This window comes from Oryzias latipes, chromosome 20 (genome assembly GCF_053564925.1).
Source record: "Oryzias latipes strain Hd-rR chromosome 20, Olatipes_Hd-rR_3.1".
Taxonomy (NCBI): Eukaryota; Metazoa; Chordata; class Actinopteri; order Beloniformes; family Adrianichthyidae; genus Oryzias; species Oryzias latipes.
The window spans coordinates 16,485,908-16,508,600 of NC_136256.1; the positions used below are offsets into that span (position 1 = coordinate 16,485,908).

Genomic DNA, 22,693 nt, shown 5'->3' on the forward strand with positions numbered 1-22,693 from the left:
ACTTGCAGTAGAAATTTATTATAGTAAAATACATATCAGTATGCACAAGATACTAGTTGTGGCCACACAATATTAATTTGAGGAAACAATGTATCCTTTTTTTTTGGTGTCATGTGGCTCTTTATCACCTAGGCTCGAAAAAAACATACAAATTGTTTCCTCAAATTTATAATGTGATTATGAATTTGTGTTTTGTGTGCAAAAATTATTGTTTTGTGGCAACATATTAGCATTTTATTTGCACTTTGTGGGCAACAATTTTGTACTATATTTGGACACAAATTAGTATGTTGTTTGCACAAATTAATATATTGTGGCCACAAGTTAGTATTTGGTACATAAAAATATATGTATTTTGTAGCCACAAACTTGTAGTAGTATACACTAAAGTAAAAATCTGTGTGCACAAAATATTAGTTGTGGCCACAAATTATTAATTTGAAGAAACAATTTATTCTTGTTTTAATGTCATGTGGTTGCATATACGACTTTAATCTCGCCACGTTGGCCAGAATTTTTTTTCCTCACCGTGGCCCTAAAACTCCGTCGTATGCATACGTATGACCCAGGTTAGAAAAAAAAGGTCTAGTTCTGTCATGACCACTAGAGGGTGCTGTTGTATTGCATGTCCAGGAAAGTTTACCACGATCCACTGGTTAAAGAAAAAGATGAACAGCTACTGAACTAACACAACGGGAACATTGTTGTTTGCTTTGTGGTTCATTTCAATCCAAACCACACCGTTCATTTTCAGCTCATATCCGCTCGTCGTCGTGTCATAGAGATTTATTAAAATGTTATGCAAAAAATAAGGAACACCCAAGCAACAGAAACAAATATACATGCATAAAAATATGAAGGAAGAAAATTATTAAAAGGGAAAAATGAGTCAAGACCTTGGTTTGAGGAGAGGACAACCTTTGTTCCTGTTTTCAATGGATCTGCTGTCTTTCATCATAAGGGGAACTTCATCACCATGTAGTTAAACAGAGTTAAATCCAATCTTTCTGGGTCAAAGAATATAGTTTTAAAAAAAAGGGAAGAAAGTGGACACAGGTCAGAGTCCTTATCATGATTCAGCTGCAGTGCTTCATATGGTCACAGGTTGTTTTTTTTACCCCATTTGTGTATAATCTCTCCTCCATTGATGTATAGGTTTACGAAGACCTTTGAGAAATTTTTTGAGCCTTTTATGTCTATCTTAACCACTGCAGTGTTATTTAATATTCAGGGTTGGATGCAAAGGGCAAAGGCTGCACTTGTTGACGTGAGGATGACCGTTTGTGAACGCTTTGACTGGATAAGTGATTGAAAGGCAGTGGGGTGTTTTTCAGCCGTTGAGAAATAGTCTGGACAAAGGTCGGGTATCCGAGCAAATGTTTGGCAGACACAGACGAAGACTAGGCATATTAGGACATTGTGTATTTTCCTTCTTTATCAGGTGATGAATGTTTTCAGTTGTGATTGTGCATCAGTTCTTCTTTGTACATAGAAATCCTTGGACTTGATACTGTTTTAGACATATGATTTTATTGTCACTAAAAGTCATTTACTGTTTATCTTAGCTTTGATTAGCTCATGGTAACAGTAAAATGATTAACTGAGAAATTATTTATACGGTAAGGGGAATAAATTCATTGCCCGTCAAATTTTAGCTTGTTATTAGGCATTTAATGAAAAACATGCACAACCTTTAAGAATTGTGTATAATAACTGTATTTAGTATAACTATTCTTTGATTTTAAATCTGTTTTGTATTATGCAGTTACATTTATGACTCAAGGTGCAGTTTGCAAATTGTTGAACTAAAACTACACAAACAGGAATATAAAGAGCTGGATGCAGAAGCGCCACATGTTGAAGTTGTCAATCACAAACGCGGTAAGCTCTAACTGGCACCATAGGGATTTGTTTTTATTTGAATAATTTACTCTACAGTTCTGGGAAAGAGTAGTTGGAGAAAAGGAACCTTAGTTTGAAAACATAAAAATTCATAATTACCCTGCCACAAGAAATCTTGTTCCAGAACAAGCCCACATCACCAATCCTCCACCACCATGCTTGATAGTGGCTTTATAGTAGCCTTGTAAAGGCTTTGATTTGTTTGAACTGTTGTCCGTTTGATTATTTCTTCTCAAGAACTCTGTCTGGCTCTTGGGGTGCCATGACTCATAATCATTTATAATCATTATGTGTACGTGTTGTGCATGTTCTCCTGGAGTGACAACTGCTGACTCTGCAGGCATTATCACCAAAGAGATGGGTGAAGTTTAACTCAGAGCTTTCGACGGTCAAATCTTCATCCGCTCCCACTCTGCAGTTCTTTTTCTCTTCAAAACGATCCCCAGAACAATGCCAGCTCTCCCCATCCCTATATTGCCTATCAAGAAAAAAATAAAGGGTCACATTGGCACAGATAAAACAAAGAAAACAGGAAATTAATTAGGAGCTGTTAAACACATTTTATAGGCCTGTAAGACTTTGAAGCGCCAAAAAAAGCAGCCAACCCTCTGTCACTGATTCAACAGGCTTATCAGCACTGTGACAACAATTACAAAAACAATGTTCACCTGGAAAACTGTCTATAAAGTGTCAGGCAGCATTCCAAAAACTTCTTACTTTATCAAACAAACAATAACATTTCAATTATTCAGGGTTTGATGTTTTAAATAAAAATCACAAATCTCATAGAGATTATTATTTTCTTATTTAATCAATGGAAGGGCAGTTTTCAGTTAAAGTGTTTCAGAATTTTGGCAATAAAAGTTGGTTACTTTTACTGTAGGTTCTTTTTTGTGTAATATTTACTACAGTTTCCTTTTCTGCTCTATTTATTTCATTGTCACCTGTTTTGGATGCATGTTGCAAGGAAGCTCCTATCACGCAGTTAAATCCAGATGACTCCCATTCATGATTCTTATAGGACACCAATGAACCGAATGAGAATGTTATATTGGACATTAAGGGGAATAAAAAATGGGCACACATGGAAATATGTTCAGAAAAAGTCAAAAAAAGGTAAACAGACTAAACTTACAGTTAAATCTATGCCATAAAATGTCACTCTTGATGTGTCTGTGCAACCCTGAAGATTGCTTTGGTGAGCTCACTTAAAAACTGAAAGTGCAGTTTGACAGACGCTGTTTCCAGAAAGCCTTGCAGGTTGGTCTGACAAAATTTTTACATTGTTAACAGCTCTCACAAAAAACTGTTTCATTTAATTAATCTATTAAAAATACAGCAAAATTTCGTATCCACAAATGTTTACCTTTTCAAGCAATAAATCAAGCTCAGCATGTCTTTATTATTCCCTTTTTTTTAATCCATGCATTTCATGATTTTTGTAATGAGTTTGATAAATCTGTGTGAATTCTTTATTGCTTTGACCACAATGCTTGAAATCAAGCAAACAGTCAAATGTAAATTTTAATCTAAAAAAACATTTTCAATCTCTTGTTAATTCGAATTAAAGCTATAATCTGTGAAATTTTCTTTAGACTGTAAAGCTGTCCAGACTTGTGATATATTAGAATTTGTTGGGCTTGTGGATCTATAGTTTAAAGTTTGTTTGTTTTTTACATTTTTTATATGTATTCTATTTGGTATTTGTTGTTATTATCATTGAGACGGTTTGTTACTGCTATTTCTTGTATTAATATTTCTTCCTCGTTAATGTTTGTTTGTTTGATTTGTTAATGTATATTTGAACATTGACATTATAGGGAAAAAAACAAATGAGGCAGCTGAGGCAAAAATCCAAACTTATTTTAAAACTAGCATTTTTTAAATAAATTGCATGTGAGTAAGCTTTTTTCTCACTTTTTGGGGAGTTGTTTGAACTGATGCCTGTAAATTAACTATTATAAATTTGAGTTGTAAAAGCTACAGCTTTTATTTTAATTTAGCCATAAATTCAATGTGAAAGTAAAGCAGGATAACAAATATATTTATTTTTACACTTAATTTTTCCTTTTTTAAACTAGATTTTTTTAAAATAGTGTTTTAGAAAAAGAAACACGACAAAACAACAAATAATGTGTGAGTTGTAGTGTTAAAATGAAGTTAAAGTTGAAAAATAACAAGAAAAGAACTGTATTTGTTTTATTTTAAGAATATGTTACATTTATAAAGACAAAGCGAATAGAAAATATTTAGTTCAGTGAGTTTTTTGTTTTTTGTTTTGCTTTGTGTGTTCTCCGGAATCCATTTCCGCGTTTTGGTCCCGACTTCCGGTTTCCTTTCGGCCAGATGTGAGCTCCGTCCCGGCATCTGCATGGTGACGTGAGCAGACGCAAACGCAGAGGCGGAGGCAGCCTTTGAACTTTAGCCCATAAAGCCGTGCGTGCGCTGCGTGCGGGGTCCTCCGTCCGCTGGAGCTGTGGAGCGGGGCCAGGGCAGCATCTAGTTGACTGGATCCAAAGTGCAAGGTCCCCTTTGGAGCACAGATATGAGCCTGGAGCAGCTTGTTACTGACAGCAGAGACCTCTTTCATTTTTACACTTTTTGTTGAGTTGTTCCACCAAAGATGTCGTGCCTTCTATTAGGAGTTATAAGGAGGTGAGTTATCACACATGTTTATGTTTGGAATCAAGTGGAAATTCAAATTATTTAGTAAAAATGCTCTCAATGTAGCTTTTGTTTTCAATTTCAGAGTTGTTCTTTTATTTTTAGTTTGAACACTGAGGGTGTGTGTGTTTTGTGTGTCTGCCGTTGTGTTAACTTGTACTAGAAACTTGTCAAACTTGACTTCCAGTATCCCTAAACTATATATCCTCCTGTTGACTATTTAATTGAAATCAGCTCAGATTTCAAAATAAAGGTCCAATTTAATTTTGCAACCACCGCCCTTCTGGTTTTATGTTGATGCCATGAAGTTGTTGCATGGATTTTTATGCCTATACTTTTCTGCACACACGTGTCTGAAGTCTTAGGTGGGTCTCTACGTTTTGTTTGCTTTCTGCCTGAGGGATTGTTCATTGCTGGAGTTGTCACTGAATGTCCCGGCGCATGTGCTTGTGTGTGCTCTCCGTGTGTGCTCACCTCACCATGACGCGTGCATGGCAGCACAGGTAGACTCTGTCCCAGACGAGCAGGATGTGTCGGGGAGTGTTTGCACTGAGGACCTGTGTTGTGTTAGGATTGGCTCACTGACTTGGAGGTGTGTTTTAAGATCAACTTTTCTCATCTGACAGATGCCTTTAGGCGTGTGCACTGTGACGTGGCCGCTGCTGAATAATAGCATTCCGGTTGCCTTGACAGCATATAGGAAGAGGAAAAACAGCAAAGCTGAGAAAAAGCAGTAGGAAGCCCACTGGCCTTGTCTTCATCACGTCTTAAATCAGCAGCAGTGCATCTTTCTCCTTAATCCTGATTCAACCCGTCCCTTTCCTAATCCCAGTAATACTGAGCACCACCCTGCTGGTTATGCTCAAACGTGACAGTCTGGGGTTTGGGGGGTTTGACTGATTTATTTCATGTGGTAAAAGCAGACCGATTCATGGAAACGAAGAATCGTGTCACGGGACAGAGGACACAAACACTTTCTTCATAACGTATGAGGGGCAAAGGTCAGCTAGAATGACATGCGTACCACAAACACGGCATCACAAACGCAGAGTCGGAAACATTTACCAGTTTTTATAAATGTATTTTTTGAATTTTTTTTTTTCAAAAAATAAAAAAATAATTTATGGTTTCGATCCCTTTAAAAGCTTCCCTCTTAACTATGAAAAAAAAATCATGGACTGTATATTAGAACTGGACCGAGTGAGTGTGACGCCACCCTTGGAACAATTCAGTTGCCATTTTTTTATGATATGGAAGTTGCCAGACAATGTCACGAAGCAGTCAATGTTTCTGTGGCAACCACTCTCACCAATCAGGAATGAGCTTGTTGGAAATCCACACCCCTACCACTTGAAAGAAGGCTACATCAAATCTGTCAATCAAACAGTTTGAATGTTCGACATGAGGCCACCTACTTTTATTAAGGCATCTGATTGGCCAATTTGAATAACTTGCACTAAAGAAAACGCATCTTGAAAAACAAATAGGATTAGCAACAAAAAGGTAGTAAAAGCAGTTAAAAAAGGGTAGTAGATGAAGAACAGTTAATTTGACGAATAGAATGACTGAGTGACGGCTGTTGATTTCTCTATAGAAGTCTAGGAGAAGGGATTTTGGCTTTTGGAACCAGAGGGTACTTCCTGTTCAGAATGTGAGAGGGGAGGAGTCACTCATTCCAGTTATCACACACAGCCAATGGAAAACTCCAAGTCAATTCTTAAAAACTTTATTGACCATCGCCTGAAACAAACATGCTTTGTAATATTTGTTATATGTCATAAAATTTTTAGTTGATATTCAATAAAGTAAAAAAATGAGTGTTTTGAGTTTCAATTTTAAGCATTTCTTTTTGTCATGTTAGTTTTTTTTTCTTAGATTATTGTGTTTTTATCACTTTATTATTTAGTAGATTTTTTTATGGCATTCTGTAGGGTCCATGAGACGACAGCAGTGAGACTCTTTCATAATTTTCTTCTATTTTCTGCTTCATTTCTTTGCTAAGGTCAATAAATGATTCTCCACTCCACAAACTAAGTTCATTTATAGTTTCCTGGAATGAAATAAAGCCTCCACCTCTAGTGAAACAGCTCAGCAACTATTGGAACGATTTATGGCCCAATACTAGAGAAAGTCACTTATCTGTTAATTTCACCACAGTGGAGTCCAAAGGAAAGTCATGTAAACACATGCTGACATGCTAAAGGTAGGTGCACACAACTCATTGTCATGTCAGCACTTTCATTGTGAGTGATTGTGTGCTGACGTCAGCGTTTAAAGCCTTCCACAGCTGTGGGCAGTCACAGACTGTACTCGTTTGCCTCACATGAGGCAGAAACCCCACTTGGGTCAGAACTTCTATTTAGTTTTTGACAGCAAAAGTAACTCACTGTAAGCTGTTTTCTGAACGTGCTGCCGGTTACAAATTCACTGGTACTTTCAGACCAGATTTACGCGTTTACATGAGTGAATATGATTTACGTGTAATTGCAAATTCCGATTACCTGACAACAAAGTCCGGTTTCGAACAAAATTGTTGTGGTTGCTTAGATGAAAGCTAAAGTCCAAACATTCTGCACTCAAATTTGAAGCCATCCCAGAGTTGTCAGATGTTGCAGTTTCTCAAGTGACCACCAAATTCTGGTTTCAGAAGGGAGCGGATTCTTAATTTTGTTTTGTAAACCAGCTGTTTGCAGTATGTAAGAGCTCAGATTTTTATTGGTGTTTATTGGTGTAATATGTCCATTAGGCCTGCACGATAAATCACACATTTGTCGTTATCGCAAAATCAAGCTGTGCAATACGCATATCGCAGAAGACGGCGAATGTAGCAATAAATGGTAACCTTAAATGTGCTAAAACAAACGAAAAATATAAATCTATTTATGTTTGACCAACCTGATGGAGCTCTTTATTGTTAGATGTTCACCTCCTATGTAGACAAGGGTTATTTGGAGTTTAATTTTTAAACTGTTGTGGTGAAATGGAAATTGTGTGTTTTTGGTTGTTTTGCTATTTGTTCATGTACCGCAGGTTATATCATCATTGCAATATTGATCACTAATATCGCATATCGTGAGTTTTCCTCATATCGTGCAGCCCTAATGTCAAATTCCAGGCTTAACCTCCCACAGCTCCCGCATGGCACATTGAGGCGTCTGGCAGTTGCTTGCGTGCCACACCCGCACACGTCTGTGCTTACAAGTAAACACAGCAACAGCTCTTTGACTGGTGTTTCTACAATATTACATGGATGGCATTAGCTCAGCATCCTGCAGGCTTCCCAGCATGCAAAGAAATCTTCATGGTGCTTTGCATACGGCTCTCCTCCTGTACTGTGTGATTTTTCCTTACTTTTAGATTATGGGGTATGTTTTGTTGGAGAGGGAAATCCGAAAACACACACAGATGCTGTCTAATCTTGGTTTGAACGTTAAAATCTGTAAGACTTTGTTTTCCTCGTCTCTCAGGCAGGGAAGTGTCGGGGTAAATGTTCGATCCTTGGCCTCCATTCCCTCACTACCGCCAGCGGTGGCGGATTTTGTGAAGGGAGCTGCGGACGAGTGCAAACCCGCCAATGTCCACGTGGTGACCGGCACCCCGGAGGAAACGGCCAACATCCTGGCAGGTTTGGAGCGGGACGGCATGGTCAAGAGGCTTCCCAAATATGAAAACTGGTGAGTCTGGTTGGTTTGAGCAGCACGTCTGCAACCCCATTTTCTGCACCGCACTGACGGTTTCTCTGCTCGGCAGCTGGCTTGCGCGCACAGACCCAAAGGACGTGGCCAGAGTCGAGAGCAAGACCGTAATCGTGACCAAGAACCAGCGAGACACTGTCCCAATTCCTGCTGGGGGGGTGAAGAGCCAGCTGGGGAGCTGGATGAGTGAGTCGGACTGGGAAAGAGCCAGACGGGACCGTTTTCCCGGCAGCATGGCAGGTACTCTGACAAGATGCCACTCGTGTGTCATGACTCTGTAAAAAGATTTAAAGGGTTAACTGATTAAACTTGACAAAGATGAGACATCACTACGAATAAAAATGTTTAAGAAGAGGGAAAAAAGGTAAATAAAAACCCATTTGTGTCCCTCCAAGACTTCTTTGAAAGTGACTCAGCATAAAAAGGGAGATGTGACGGAAAGGCTGTCAGAGATAAATATTTCCTTTCAGGCTCGTTTAATAATGTGTAGGTGTGTAAAACTTGTTTTTCTAAAGTGCGATTCATGGCATACCTTGAGTCTTTCACTGTTAACCTGTTTTGGTTGAGTGCTCTTCATATGGAACAAACTGTTCCCAAATCAGCTAAAAGTACAGCAACACAAAAACTAAACCAACTTGTCTTGAACAAACAGAATTGCCTGTTGGGGAAAAAAAAGCATAAAGTATTGTTTTAACACTAAACAGATTCTTCTTAGTTATGGGTGATGGGAAAGGGAGGTGGGGTTGCTACGTGCCAATGGTCCCACCCACAACTCAGAGGTGATTTTTCAATAAACTACTGGCGCTCTGGAGAAACTATGTCCTAGAAAATGAGGTTTTATTATTTTGGCTAAAATAGTATAATCATAATTAAAACAACACTTTAAAAACTGATCAAAAGATGATCAAACTGGGACTTAAATCCAAAGAAACTTAGTATAACTGAAACCTCTTGGTTACCTGAAACATCTCCATTCAAAGTAATAAAAATGACAGATTAAGCAGCCCTGTGACCTCAAAAGGATACAGAAGGTTAAGAAAATAGATGCATGGATGGAAATGCATTACTGTATTTTTTGACAATTTCATATATTCATATATATGGGAGCATGCTCCCATACTTTAAAACTGATATTAGACACAATTCATTGCAAACTTTTTATTTGGCCTTTAAAAAAAAAAAGAAATGTTAAAAAGAAATTGGGTTAAGCTGCTGTTTACTTTCAGGTCGGACCATGTATGTGATTCCCTTCAGCATGGGCCCTGTAGGCTCCACGCTCAGTAAATATGGTGTACAGGTAACTGCAGTCAATGTCAAACTTTCAGAGTTGCTGTTCTGTGTTTGTAATTAGAAATCTGTTGTTTTTTTATGTTGGTTGTCCTCTGAATGTCTGAACTTTGTGGTGAACTTCTCGTGTTTGCCAGGTGACAGACTCGCCGTATGTGGTGGCCAGTATGGGCATCATGACACGAATGGGAAGTCCGGTTCTGCAGAAACTTACAGAGGGTGTGGAGTTTGTCCGCTGCCAGCACTCAGTGGGTCGGCCTTTACCTCTCACAGGTAGATTCCCTCATCCTGATTGGAAATCATGTTTCCCTTTAAACACTCATCCTCTCCTCCTGCCTTCCAGCTCCTCTCAACAACTCGTGGCCCTGTAACCCAGAGAAGGTGTTGATATCACACCTGCCAGACACCAGGCAGATCCTGTCCTTCGGCAGCGGCTACGGAGGCAACTCTCTGCTTGGGAAGAAGTGCTTTGCCCTCCGCATTGCCTCCCGTATCGCTAAGGATGAGGGCTGGCTGGCTGAGCATATGCTGGTGAGATATACAGTAAAACTGGGAGGTTGTGAAAGCTGATGCATCTCTGTACGCCACACAATGTCATCTGTGTCCTCTCAGATCCTGGGCATCACCAACCCTCAGGGGGTAAAGCGATACGTAGCGGCGGCTTTTCCCAGCGCCTGTGGAAAAACCAACTTGGCCATGATGAAGCCGTCTCTACCCGGCTGGAAGGTGGAGTGTGTGGGCGACGACATCGCCTGGATGAAGTTTGACAGTCAAGGTGACAGCTGAGCTCCCGCAGCAGCTCCTGAACTCAGCACATGGGGGCTTCAGACAGCACTGTCCTCCTCTCTGCAGGTAAGCTGCGGGCCATCAACCCGGAAAACGGCTTCTTTGGCGTGGCTCCGGGCACCTCTAACAAGACCAACCCCTACGCCATGGCGACCATCGTCAAGAACACAGTGTTCACCAATGTGGGTGAGACCAGTGACGGGGGAGTTTGGTGGGAGGGACTCGACCCCCCTCCTGCAGGGATCACACTGACAGACTGGCATGGAAAAAGCTGGAAGCCAGGTAACACCAGGATGACATCACTTCCTGTTCAAACCAAAACAATAAAACATTTAAAATTATTATTATTTCTTCCAGATGTTAAATATTCAGTTATTGGATTAATATTAGTCAAAAAAGTCTGTTTTCCTCTAATAAATATTTTGCTTTTTTTAAACACTGAGAAAGGAAGCTAAAGTCCCATTTTGATCATCTTTTGATCTATTTTAAAGGTGTTTCTTTTAAACATGAATTGGCAGATTTATGCCAAAAAACAAAACAAACAAAAAAACAGATTGTTTTCTTGGACATTGTTGCAGTAGGTATTTAGAAATTAATCTCTGATTTGTCTGTCTTTATATTTGTCCTCCATCATTAGAAAAATGCCACAAGAACATGTTAAAAACATCAAAAACCCGATTTTAATCTGAGAAGGTCTTTAACAATAAAACCTTTGTTTGTACGCAGGGAGCTCAACACCTTGTGCTCACCCCAACTCACGTTTCTGTGCCCCCGCTGGGCAGTGTCCCATCATCGACCCTCAGTGGGAGAGCGAGGAGGGGGTTCCCATCGACGCCATCATCTTCGGTGGCAGGAGGCCAGAAGGTTCACATCCCTCTGATTCCTGATACAGAAAGCAGATTGATGTGTTTGATCTAAACCTTAGTTTCTTTGGGCTTCTTTAAGCCAAAAACAGCAGGAAAAGAATGTTTTTTTCTTCTTCTTTCATATTTTTTGAAGATTTTTCCAAATCTGATTTTCTCGTGCTAAATGTTGATGTTTCCAGGAGTTCCTTTGGTTTATGAGTCTTTCAACTGGCAGCATGGGGTTTTTGTTGGAGCTGCAATGAGGTCAGAGGCCACAGCAGCTGCAGAGCACAAAGGTGAGGAACTCTTTCGCGTCATTTCTATATTTAACGACAAACTTTTAAGGTGCTCAAAGGCTTGGGGCTCATTCTTTGAGGTTGACTTCTTTCCCTCCAGGTAAGATGATCATGCACGACCCCTTTGCCATGCGGCCGTTCTTCGGCTACAACTTCGGGGACTACCTCACTCACTGGCTGAGCATGCAGAGCCGAAAGGCCCCCACTCAGCTGCCGAGGATCTTCCACGTCAACTGGTTCAGGAAGGACCCGGCAACCGGAGCCTTCCTCTGGCCCGGATTTGGTGAAAACGCCCGAGTCCTGGAGTGGATCTTCAAGCGCTGCGGCAGAGAGCGGGAGGACGAGGCGGCAAAGAAAAGCATCATCGGCTGGCTGCCACAGGAGGGCGCCATCAACACCGAGGGTCTGGGCAGCAAGGTGGATATGGGGGCCCTGTTTGACGTGCCTAAGTCTTTCTGGCAGAAAGAGACCAAGGAGCTGCAAGCGTACTTCACCCAGCAAGTTGGAGCAGATCTGCCCGCTCAGATGAAGGCTGAGCTGAAGGCGCTGGAGGACAGAGTCCACAAATAAAGGAAACTGACAGGAAACTGGATTCAGGTCATCCTGACTCCTGGTCGGAGCCTCTGATCGGGTTCACATACACAGGGAATTCTGAAAAAAGGTTTGTAGTAGAGCAACTTTTTGGGCAAAAATTGTGCTGAATCAGGGAAAAGCAGAAAAGCATTTCGGGTCATCTCTGTACACGCAGACAGTCAGAATTCTACCCGAAGGGAAATTTATTGGGGAAACAATGCAGCTACAACACTTTTTGGAGTCTTCACTTTGCATTATTGTCTCAATACTTGAACTGGAGCTGACTTGATAAGCTGAAGATTCAACTCATCATGAAGTTTAAGTGCCTTTTAGAATTTAACAATCCCGCTTCCGGGCGGCTCGACTTCTAAGGCTGAAGCCCAAAGCGCTGCAGTGCAATAAACCAACATAAAGGTTTTACGGTGATGAATTCCAACGCTAAATCCTCTGATGTTACCACGGTGACGAGACATCTGTCAGAAATTCATTACAGAAGCTTAAGAAATTATTTATACAACGACCTCTGTAACATTTGTGATTCAACCGTCTGATTTTAGCTGATGTTTACACACACAATGTGAAATGCTGAACCAAATCTGCCCCTGAGGTTCTCAGGTGTTTTCATAACGTTTTTACCAGTGCAAAGAATAAACCATTTTAAATGTGGGTGTTGTGGTGTCTTCATTTCTGAAATTACAAATAGAACTGAGAGCTGAGTGAATATTTTTGGCAATAATTCAGTTTTTTAGGACCAAAACTTGGTCCTAAAAGTAATTAGAAGCTTAAGACTAAAAGGACAGAAAAATGTATAAGAGAAAGTGGTAAAATGCAGAAGCTGCTGGCAGGAAAAACAATGACAGCCAAAAGTTCCTAAAAAAAATCACAAAATGAAGGTTCAGAGAGCATGTGGGATCCTTTTTTTAAATTAAGTTAAAATCCTAAGAACGAAAAACAACCAATCAGTTTTTGTAAACCTTTTTTTGGTGATATATAATTGTTATTTTGTAATTTAGGATGACATTTGAAACTTTTTTTGCGTTGGAAATTAAATTATTGTAACAATGGTTACTCCGGTTATTATTGTGAAAACTAGGGGAAAAATACGTTTATAAACATGTTTCTAAGAAACTATGCATCATTTTAAAAGCTCTCTAATTTAGCTTTTCCGTATTGACAACAATCGTCAACTATAGGAGGGAAAGTGAGCCTCCTGCTCACAACTTCCTAAGCTGATCCAAAAATCCATGACCAGAAGTCATAAACACTGTTTTTGAGGAAATTTCTCAATGTTTTTAAAACATAGATCTGTTTCAGGTTTTAACATCAGGAATTAAACAGAAATGATTACTTAAAAAATAATTCAGTTTGGTGAGGAGAATGGGCACGATTGCACAGGAGGAGGAGGGACAAAGACGAGGACTGGCGTCCACATGGCGGAGGAGCAAACTCATCAAGTTCATACTAGCAGTTTTAATCCAAGAACATTTGTTGCACTTAATATTGTAAAGTGCAGAAATGTTTCAAGAATTTGGCAAACTGTGCTGTGCAATATGTCGATAACCGATCCTTTAATCTGAAGGTGTCAAAACTCACTGTCAGGCCTAAAGACACATGTTGATGAAGTCACTATTAATGAATAAAATGATACTTCTCTGAACGGAAAAAAAAACAACAGAAACCTTAGTTTTCTAATCAAAAGATTTGACAGCATGTGCAATTTTGAAATCAACACATTTTGATGTAAGCAAATTAGACTTTTTTTGTAATTTGAAAAAAATGCAAATAAACGTCAGTGTTGTAGAGATATGTGCAACTTTCCAACTGTAATGCATTACACATCACAGTTTTTATCCGAAACTAATGTATTATTAACCTATAACCTTATTATCTCATCCAAAAAAATATAATATAGTAATAAAAGCAACAGATGTTCCACAGAGCATTTTACATTTAGATGGAAATGGACATTCTTTAAGCAGAACGCTTTCTTTTTGATACAAATTGGATCAGAACACAGGTAAATCCAGAAAGGCTGAGATGTTCTTTTCATCTGAGAAGAAACAGTTCTTTCCTCTGTAAAGAAACACTCTTTACTCATGCAAGATAAAAATAAATATTTATTATCAGAACTCAGATCCTACAGTGATAATATGGATACAGTATTCCAGCATGGCACTATAAATCACACCGATGCCCCTCGTAGCATCACCATGAAGGTAATGTACAGGTACCAAAAAGAAAAAAGTTGAACAATAAATGCAGAGAGCTTGCATCATTTCTGTGTTTTCCTGTGCTGACCAATTAAAGCTTATTGTTTCAGCCAGGGAGGTTAAATAGACATTTAGTCCTTGTCTGTAACAGAAGCAAAAAGGAACACATGGTCTCATCATAAAGCAGGATTTTCAGATGATATTTACAAGTTAATGATGATACAACAGGATCATTAGATTAATTTTAGAACATTAAATGTTGGCAATTTTCTTGTACCTTTAGGTCAGGGGTCTGCAACATTTGGTAATCAACTCAGTCAGCAAAAGCTGCAAACTTTCACCTCAACATGAAAAAAGATACACTTTTTAATGTTTTTGTGGCCATTAACCATTCATTTGTAAACTGTAGCTTTAAATATTTAGAATAATTTAAATCTAACAGTATTATTTTATATGAAATTACTTTTGACAGTAGCACATATAAGTTCCTGTCAAAATAAGATACATTCTGTGTCAAATAAGATCTCGCTACAGTAGATTTGCAATTTTACTTTAAGAACTTTGCCTCTGAAAAGCAAGAAGACATTAAAAAGCGCAAATTTAGAGAGACAAATCAACCTAAAGTTGTGTTTTTTTGCCTGGAAGTAAGCTGAAGTAGCCTCACAGATGTGCGAGCTGGAATTTAAACCACAGATATTTCCCTGTTGAGTCACAGTGCAAATGTTACATCACCATGCAGCCCTCTTCAACTCCAGTCCATCCATTCAATTTCTTATCATTGGACTGCCGGAGCCTTCCCAGCTACTGTCAGATAAGGAAGAGGTACACACTGGATGGGTCACCAGTCTGCCACACGGCCACACACTCACCTTAACACCTGGGGACAGTTAAGAGTCACCAATTAATCCGTCAAGCATGTTTTTGGACTGTGGGAGGAAGTGCTTAAAGAAAACCCACACATGCACAGGGAGAACATGCAAGCTTCATATGAAAAGAACACGACTGGGATTTGAACTACTGCCTTGTTGCTGTAAGGCAAGAGTGCTACCCACTACACCACTGCAGTCCTACTGGAATTTGTCATAAAGAAAATCATCATTTCAATATTAGATTACATTAGTGGTTTCCTCTTGACGTTTTCTCCTTCTTTGCTGATTTGAAATTCATCATGTTGACATAGATGGGCTCTTCCTGTGGAAGGGAGACAGACGAAAAGTTGATCCTCTGCAGCTTTTTGTCACATTCAAAGCAGCATAGAATCCTCAAACAAAACAAAAAAATCTGGATCAACACACAAAGACTTAGGGAAGACTGCAGAGTTCATAGATCTCACAACTCAGCGTTAGTATTGTGTCTCAAATGAAGCACATATCAGCTGTCACATAAGACATTGCTTTCTCCTTGTTATGGACTTTTCATCAAGTAATAGAAACAAACAAATACTTGCAGGCAGAGAGCTTTGACCTGCCTGGTAAATGTCTACTACAGTCCACCATCACCTTCATTAAGATTTAGTCACGACTGCCCTTACAGGTGCATACAGTGTGAAGTGCCGTGAAAAATGGGTAAACCTGCAGGTGGCCCGCACGACAAAGCTAGGTTGAATTTACAGTGAGTAGAGTAAAAATGTTCATGTCCAGTATTTTTTTTAGGCATGCTAGCGAGCGAATTAGAAACTGCAAGGTTAAAGTAATAACGGATTTGTGATTCTAACCGGAACCCCTTCCAAATCCCACACACTGAACAAGGGGCCCATTATAGCTGTTAAGTGTGAAATCCTTGCATGCAGCCTGACTTTTAGAAAGTAAAAATTGAGCAAATCAGGGGGTAGTTTGTGTGCTCATCCTACAGGCCCTTAAATATCACATGCACCCCGTTTATGTGGCATTTTGGAAAGGAGTGAGTACTTGCACCACACCAATAACTAGAGCAGAGGCGGGGTTACCGTTAGGCAAAGATCACCTGGGCCCCCAACACCTTGGGGCTGAACACTTAAAAAAAATATCTAAAATAATTTCCACACCCAGTATTATTTAACTCTTTGAAATTACTTCGTCAACAGCAAATAGCGAGCAGAGAGAAACTAACAAAAAAAACACAGTAAAAGGAAGCGTATTATCCGCAAGGTGGTAAAAATGATCTTTATCATTATACTCTTGATGCAATGATAAAAAAAAAAGAAAATCATCGTACTCAAAATTTGTTTCATTTTCAACAATGTCCTTTGAGCTGTTCATACGAAGCTCAAGGAAACTGCAAGACACACCTTAAGATGCAGCCCCACCTCCCTAAGATCCCCCACAAGCTCAAAGAACCCAAAAAGCAGTGGTGCAAATCAACCCCCCTGAATGGGTGCTAGTGACTCAGGCTTCAGGAACAGTCACCAGAAGGTTGTCAATTAAAGCAAGCTCTTTTGTGGCGTAACCTTTATTAGAAGACCTTTAAGTCTCAGGTTTGTGAAACCCGTTCCCCACATTTGACCCATCCCCTGGGGAAGCGGTGAGCTGCAGACACAGCCACGCTCGGAAATAATTTGGGGGTTTAACCCCCCAATCCAACCCCTTAATGCTGAGTGTCAAAGAGGGAGGCATTGGGTCCCGTTTTGAGATGACTTTACGGTGGATTTAAATTCACAACCTTCCAATCTCAGGGTGGACACTCTACCACGAGGTCACTAAATTACTAGTCTATTGCCGGTTTAATCCCTCCTCATTAATAATTTGCAACAACTTCAGGGCTAGTTGTTGTCAGTAACTTGCACAGATGATACACAAGCTGCTTCTCTAAAATAGGGTCCGATTTCTTTCCTCTTCCTTCTTGGCCCTTTTTCTGATCCCCACACCTTGATGATCTGGATTCCATGGTCAACGTCATCCCACTTCTATGCCTTTGTCCTACTTATATAGGATTTTCTTGTCCATGCAAGCAACCAATAACAATTTCATGATATTTAGAAAGACAAACCCTCAAATTTCAACTTACCTCCTTGAATTTATCTGAACATTTCGATCTTTGGCAGCTTGAAAAAAAAGAACATCTGAGAGTTAAAACATAAAAAAGAACAAGATTGTGGCAAACCAAATAGCACTAAGAAAATATGTTGTACTAACCAGTAAATGATGATGGCAAGGCAGAGCACAGCAGCTCCCAAGAGGATCCCAATAATAATAGCTGCAACACCACTGACCCCATTAGAGTCTGTGGAAGAAAAGGGGGATCACTTTTGTAGGAAAGTTTTCACTTTGGATATTTCTATACCTTTATTATTGTTTGGGGGTCAAGATTTAAACTATAATTGTGACAAAGTACAGTACACTCCAGATTTATTTAATGGCATGTTGCTGGTGTAAAAATGGACTAGAAAAAGATATTTTCTGATACATTTGATTCATGTGGAAACGTCTTTGTAGGAGACACGTCTGTACTGGTTTGTAAGTGAACCACAGGAAACCAGTGTGGAAGTCAAACATGAAGTTCCACTCTTTGTCACACAACAGTGTGACATTTTCTCTCGGAACGGCCCCTCTTTCAAAAGGAATGGTGAGCTGCAGCCACATCCGCCCTGGGTAACCATTTGGTGGTTTAGACTAATCAAAACGATTCAAACTGAGCAAATGAAAGCAGTTGGGAAATAAATTAACACCATGTTTTGTTAGACGTGACTTTACCTGTCATGCTTTTTCTCTGAGACAAATCGTGACCCCCTACACAGTAGTTGTACGCTAAAATTTGAAATTTGACGACCCACAGTATAATGTAGGTAATATCCCTCAAACATCCATGTTGTGACAATAGTTTGCAGAGAAAGGAGCCACGCTTTTCTTCTGCAGATTCTAAGTGTGGCGTTGTTTTGACCACATCCTCTTGAGGGAAACCAACAAATTTACTAAAAGCTCAAATGTCAAGCTTAAAGCCCTCCACCTCTTGAGTTTGAATCTTAAGGACACACTGCCAAAAATTTTGTTTTTTGGTGTTTTTGAGATGTTCCTGTGGCCTTTTTCTGATGATGGAGGACATGTATTTGAGAAATTTAAGATTCAAATTACATTTCTGAGTATTTGTTTATCCTGATCCTTGTAAATCCGGAGCAGACTAAAAAAAAATAGTATTTGTAATGTTGAAAAAACGTTGGGCAGGCCACAGGCTTCACTTTACAAAAGGGAGAGGAGGTGGGGGTGGGGTTACTCAACATCAATGGTCCCACCCACAACTCAGAGGAAATATTTATAATGAACTACTGCCGCTCTGCAGAAACTATGCCCTCGACAATGACACAAGTTTTTTGGTTTTGGCTAAAAACAACAAAATAGAATTAAATACCACTGGGAACGCTTTTACAATAGACCAAAAGATGATCGGAGTGGGACTTTAAGCCCTTGGGTCATCTGAACTACCTCACGCATGTTATTCCAGGGACTGAATTGTTGATCACTCATGTTTTGGTCTAGGTCAGTGACTGATACTGTAATGAATTATTTTTGTGCTTTTCATCCATTAATTTTCAACCCTCAACCTCCAAGAGCCATGTTAACAAATCTTTGTCCATCCATCCATGACCTTCTTCGGCTCATCTGGAACCGGGTCGTCGGGGCAGCAATCTAAGCAAAGGTGTCCAGCGTTTCATTGGCCAGCTAAGAAGCGTAGCCTCTCCAGCGTGTCCTGGGTCTTTCCTGGAGCCTCCGCCTAGGACATGCCCGGGGAGGCGTCCAGGAGGCATCCGGACCAGACGCCCCAGCCACCTCAACTGAGTCTTCAGGATGTGAAGGAGAAGTGGTTCTACTCCGAGCTCTCTCCAGGTGACCCAGCTTATCACTCTATCTCTAGGGCAGTGCCCAGCTACTCTACCGAGGAAGCTCATTTTAGCCTCTTGTATTTGGGACCTCGATCTTTCATGACCATAGGTGAGTATTGGAACAAAAATCAACAGGGACATTGAGAGCTTTGCTGTCTGGCTCAGCTCTCTCCTCACCACAACAGACCGGAACAACGACCAACAACAGTGTGTTTGTATTATTAAGGATTTACCTTTTATACGAAGAGCTATAACTTCTGATGTCTGATTTCCCATACGATTTTTTGCAGTGCAACGATACTCTGCATTTTCTGCCACACTAAAGCTGTAAAAGTCTCCATCAGCTACTTTGATGTCTCCATCTTTGCAGATCCTGAACCAGCTGAAGCTGCTGACAGGAGGTTTGGCTCTGCTGGAGCAGGTCAGGTTCACCCAGCTACCTACTGACACCAAACCTGATGCACTGATGGACACTGAGGTGTTCTTAGGAGAATCTGAGGAATGGAAACTCTGATTATTTGATTGATCAGAAAAGCTGAACCGTGATGAAGATGATCACTTACATGAAACACTCAGAGTTTGTTGTGTCTCTGCTGTCTTCACATTTTCTCCTTTGTTCACAGGATATCTGACGGAGCAGCTGATGGTGAATCCATCGTCAGAGTCTGACAGAGTGATGTTCTTCTGGATTTTAGTTATAAAGCTTCCATTTGTGTTTTCCTCAATTTGTCTTTGAGAGTCTGTTTGGAGATTCCAGGTGAGTTCAGGAGGATATTGAGGGCAGGGAGTGAGAGCTGAGCAGGTGACAGTGACAGACTCCTCCTCCTTCAGATCAGCTGGAATTTCAATGCTGGGACTCCAAGCAGAATCTGTGGTTTCACATCAAACAGTTCAAACATGTTTAAATATATAAAGAAAGATCGTCAAACTAAAACCTCATTCCTGTGGGTTAAATGCAACACAGAAATTTCACTAGATTGGGATTGTTGCTTCAGAAATGACAGCAGATCTATTTTTACATGACTAAAAATGACTCCCAATTAACCAATTGGATCCTTTTAAGATGGAAGCAGATGTTTTTAATCATCAATGAATTTGTCACAGGCACAGTTGTGCTTTTTTTGTGGTGATGGTGCTCAAAGTTATGACTGCTGAGGAAGAGGAGGAACTGTTATGAAGGACTACATGCAGGAAGAGAACATTTGTATTTAAAATCAGGAAGTCTATGGACTAACCCCTTAAAGCCTGTTGTGGCCAAAAATGCAACAAACCACTTCTGCTCTAAAATTAGCTAAATGTAGCATCTATTCAAAAGCAAAACATTAGTGAATTGGAAAAACCAAAGGCTGAAAGACAGTAACAACAGGCTGACTTTCTGATAGAAACACATCTGAAGGGGGGGGGGTTCCCCCACTTCACTGCTCTGACGGACAGTAAATATTAATTTTAGCCTCAGTTTTTGAACCATTTCAACTTAAAGACCTTAGTGCTTATTATAATTATAATAAAAAGAACACTTTCTTACCTTGTACTGTTATTTGAATGGGATTACAAGCAGCAGTTGCCTTAAATGGTCCATTCTCAATTCTGAAAAAGTACTTGTTTGTGTGATTTCTGTGTAAATTATTGAACACAGTGGTGCAGTTTTTCTGTGTTAGGTTTCCAATCAATCTAATTTCATAAAGGTTCACAGGTTTACTTCTGTTGAAAACAACATTGTTTGGATTATTGGAAAATTCAGCAGAACTCTTGATCCACACTTCATATATTTCTCGTCTTTCATCAAACATTTCTTTAATTTCATTGGGTGTGAAGCTGCATGGAATTTGCAAACAGGATCCACTCAGCGCTTCCATCATCTCTGGTGCAGTGATGTAGAGATGTGATTCCCTATTACAGACTGCCATGACGCCTGCAATAATGTATAAAAGGAAACATGCTCTTAAATCCAAGTATATAGTAAGATTATACATGATGGTAAATGTTGCAGTTTACGCTGTTTTATAACCTCTTGTATAACAGTAAATCAAGCATTGTATTTTGCATCTACAATCACAGCTCCCTTGCAAGTGTGTGGGAAAATTATTCCAGTTGCAGCTATTTAAAAGTCGTGTGTTTATTGTTTTTTGCACTGCAAATAAATTGAGAACTCAATTCTAATGTGGTTCTAAGAGGCCCAAGAAAATTTCCTCCACACCATTACACCACCACCACCAGCTTGAACCATTGATACGAGGTAGGAAGAATAGACCAACACCATCAACCATGACACATTCAAAGTAACTTAAACCACCTTTCTTCTCCATTCTGATGCTCGGTTTGAAACACAGCAGATCATCTTGACAATGTCTACATGCCTAAATGGACTGAGTCGCTGTGATTGGCTGGTTTGCAATAATGAGCAGTTGGGCAGGTGTGTCTGTAGAGAGGCCAGGGAGTGTACATGTCTCTTTTTTTGTACGTTTTTTTTTTTAATGGCTTGAAATTAAACCAATTCCAAAACCAAATGAACAAAGTTTCAGCAAACTGTAGGCTTGCCTTTTTCTGCCTTTGTCCTCCTGTGTATCCCATGACAGCATCCCCTTTCATTTATAGTGCAGCACATAGCACCAGCTGACACTGTTGTACTCTTTTCCCACAGCTCAGCTTGAATTTGTTTTTAACTTGGACAAATGTTTTTATTATATATAATTTAAACAATCCTTTGTTGCAAATCCTTCTGGAAATGTTCATTCTTTTTTTTCTTCCGTGTTACAAAATTGCAAGCGGGATGATATTTCTGGCCATGACTACAAGTCGAACACAAGCAGGACAGAGATGTTTTCTGTGGAGCAAAGAGATTTTTTTCTAATACCTTTTATCAATTAAAGAGCACTACGACTGTTGTCTGTTGTCTATTATCTGTTGTTTGCATTACATTCTAATGAGAATACATCAGTTAAATAACTTCATAGCTGCTGAAGATAATCTTTAAATCAAAGACTATAATCTCACATTTAAGCCTCATGCAATAACAATCATCCTTCAGGAAAGTTCCTGATTTATAAACTGGAATTCATCTGCCACATGAGGAACATTTGAATTATTTCATAACCAAATATTTTAAATGTTTTAAGTGCTGAATCAGAAAAAGCTGCTCACCTGAAAGAAAGAAGAAACTGTTGACTGTCAGCAGGTTCAAATACAGAGTTGCCATCAGATTCCTGCAATCAGCTGAGAAACAAAGAGTAATATATTTCACTAGATACTACAGTTAGATTCAAAATGTTTTGAAAATGTCTGAAAATCTTCAAAATAGAGTCAGTTTTAATATTTCTCACCAAAAGCATCAGCTGTGAATAAAACAACAATCTCAAGGAGATCTGTTCCTTTTTGAAAACGTCGATCAGCAGCTGAACACGAGAAGCAGGAAGTCTTTGGACCCTATAGGTGTTAGACGATTGTCACCCTGCAACCCATTTCCTATTATTTGTCAAAGAACAGCAGAGTGTTAAAGTTTATGGTAAATTAATTAAGATGACGTACTCACATCTTAAGTAAGAGCTATGGTCTAATGGCTGAGACTGGGAGGAACATCACTATCATTCATGAAAAACTGTTATTTATTATAAAATGATAAGGACTCATTTTAGCTTGAGCTTTA

The 22,693-nt window shown here is 39.6% G+C and overlaps 2 protein-coding genes across 2 annotated transcripts; one reads left to right on the top strand and one right to left on the bottom strand.

The window, feature by feature from the left end:
* The first annotated feature begins 4,231 nt into the window (after window positions 1–4,231).
* On the top strand, window positions 4,232–12,714 carry pck2 (phosphoenolpyruvate carboxykinase 2 (mitochondrial)). The gene is made up of 11 exons (XM_004080957.4): window positions 4,232–4,557; window positions 8,034–8,240; window positions 8,317–8,501; window positions 9,488–9,558; window positions 9,686–9,821; window positions 9,892–10,079; window positions 10,161–10,323; window positions 10,401–10,616; window positions 11,061–11,198; window positions 11,380–11,475; window positions 11,576–12,714. Exons 1-11 carry the CDS (start codon window positions 4,526–4,528, stop codon window positions 12,043–12,045), a joined length of 1,902 nt encoding a protein of 633 aa, XP_004081005.1. The 5' UTR covers window positions 4,232–4,525; the 3' UTR covers window positions 12,046–12,714.
* Window positions 12,715–14,145: 1,431 nt separating this feature from the next.
* On the bottom strand, window positions 14,146–21,356 carry LOC101158146 (cell adhesion molecule 3-like). The gene is made up of 6 exons (XM_078938931.1): window positions 21,344–21,356; window positions 19,614–19,919; window positions 19,284–19,544; window positions 17,369–17,456; window positions 17,241–17,277; window positions 14,146–15,449 (listed from the first exon to the last, which is right to left on the bottom strand). Exons 1-6 carry the CDS (start codon window positions 21,354–21,356, stop codon window positions 15,375–15,377), a joined length of 780 nt encoding a protein of 259 aa, XP_078795057.1. The 3' UTR covers window positions 14,146–15,374.
* Window positions 21,357–22,693: the final 1,337 nt, after the last annotated feature.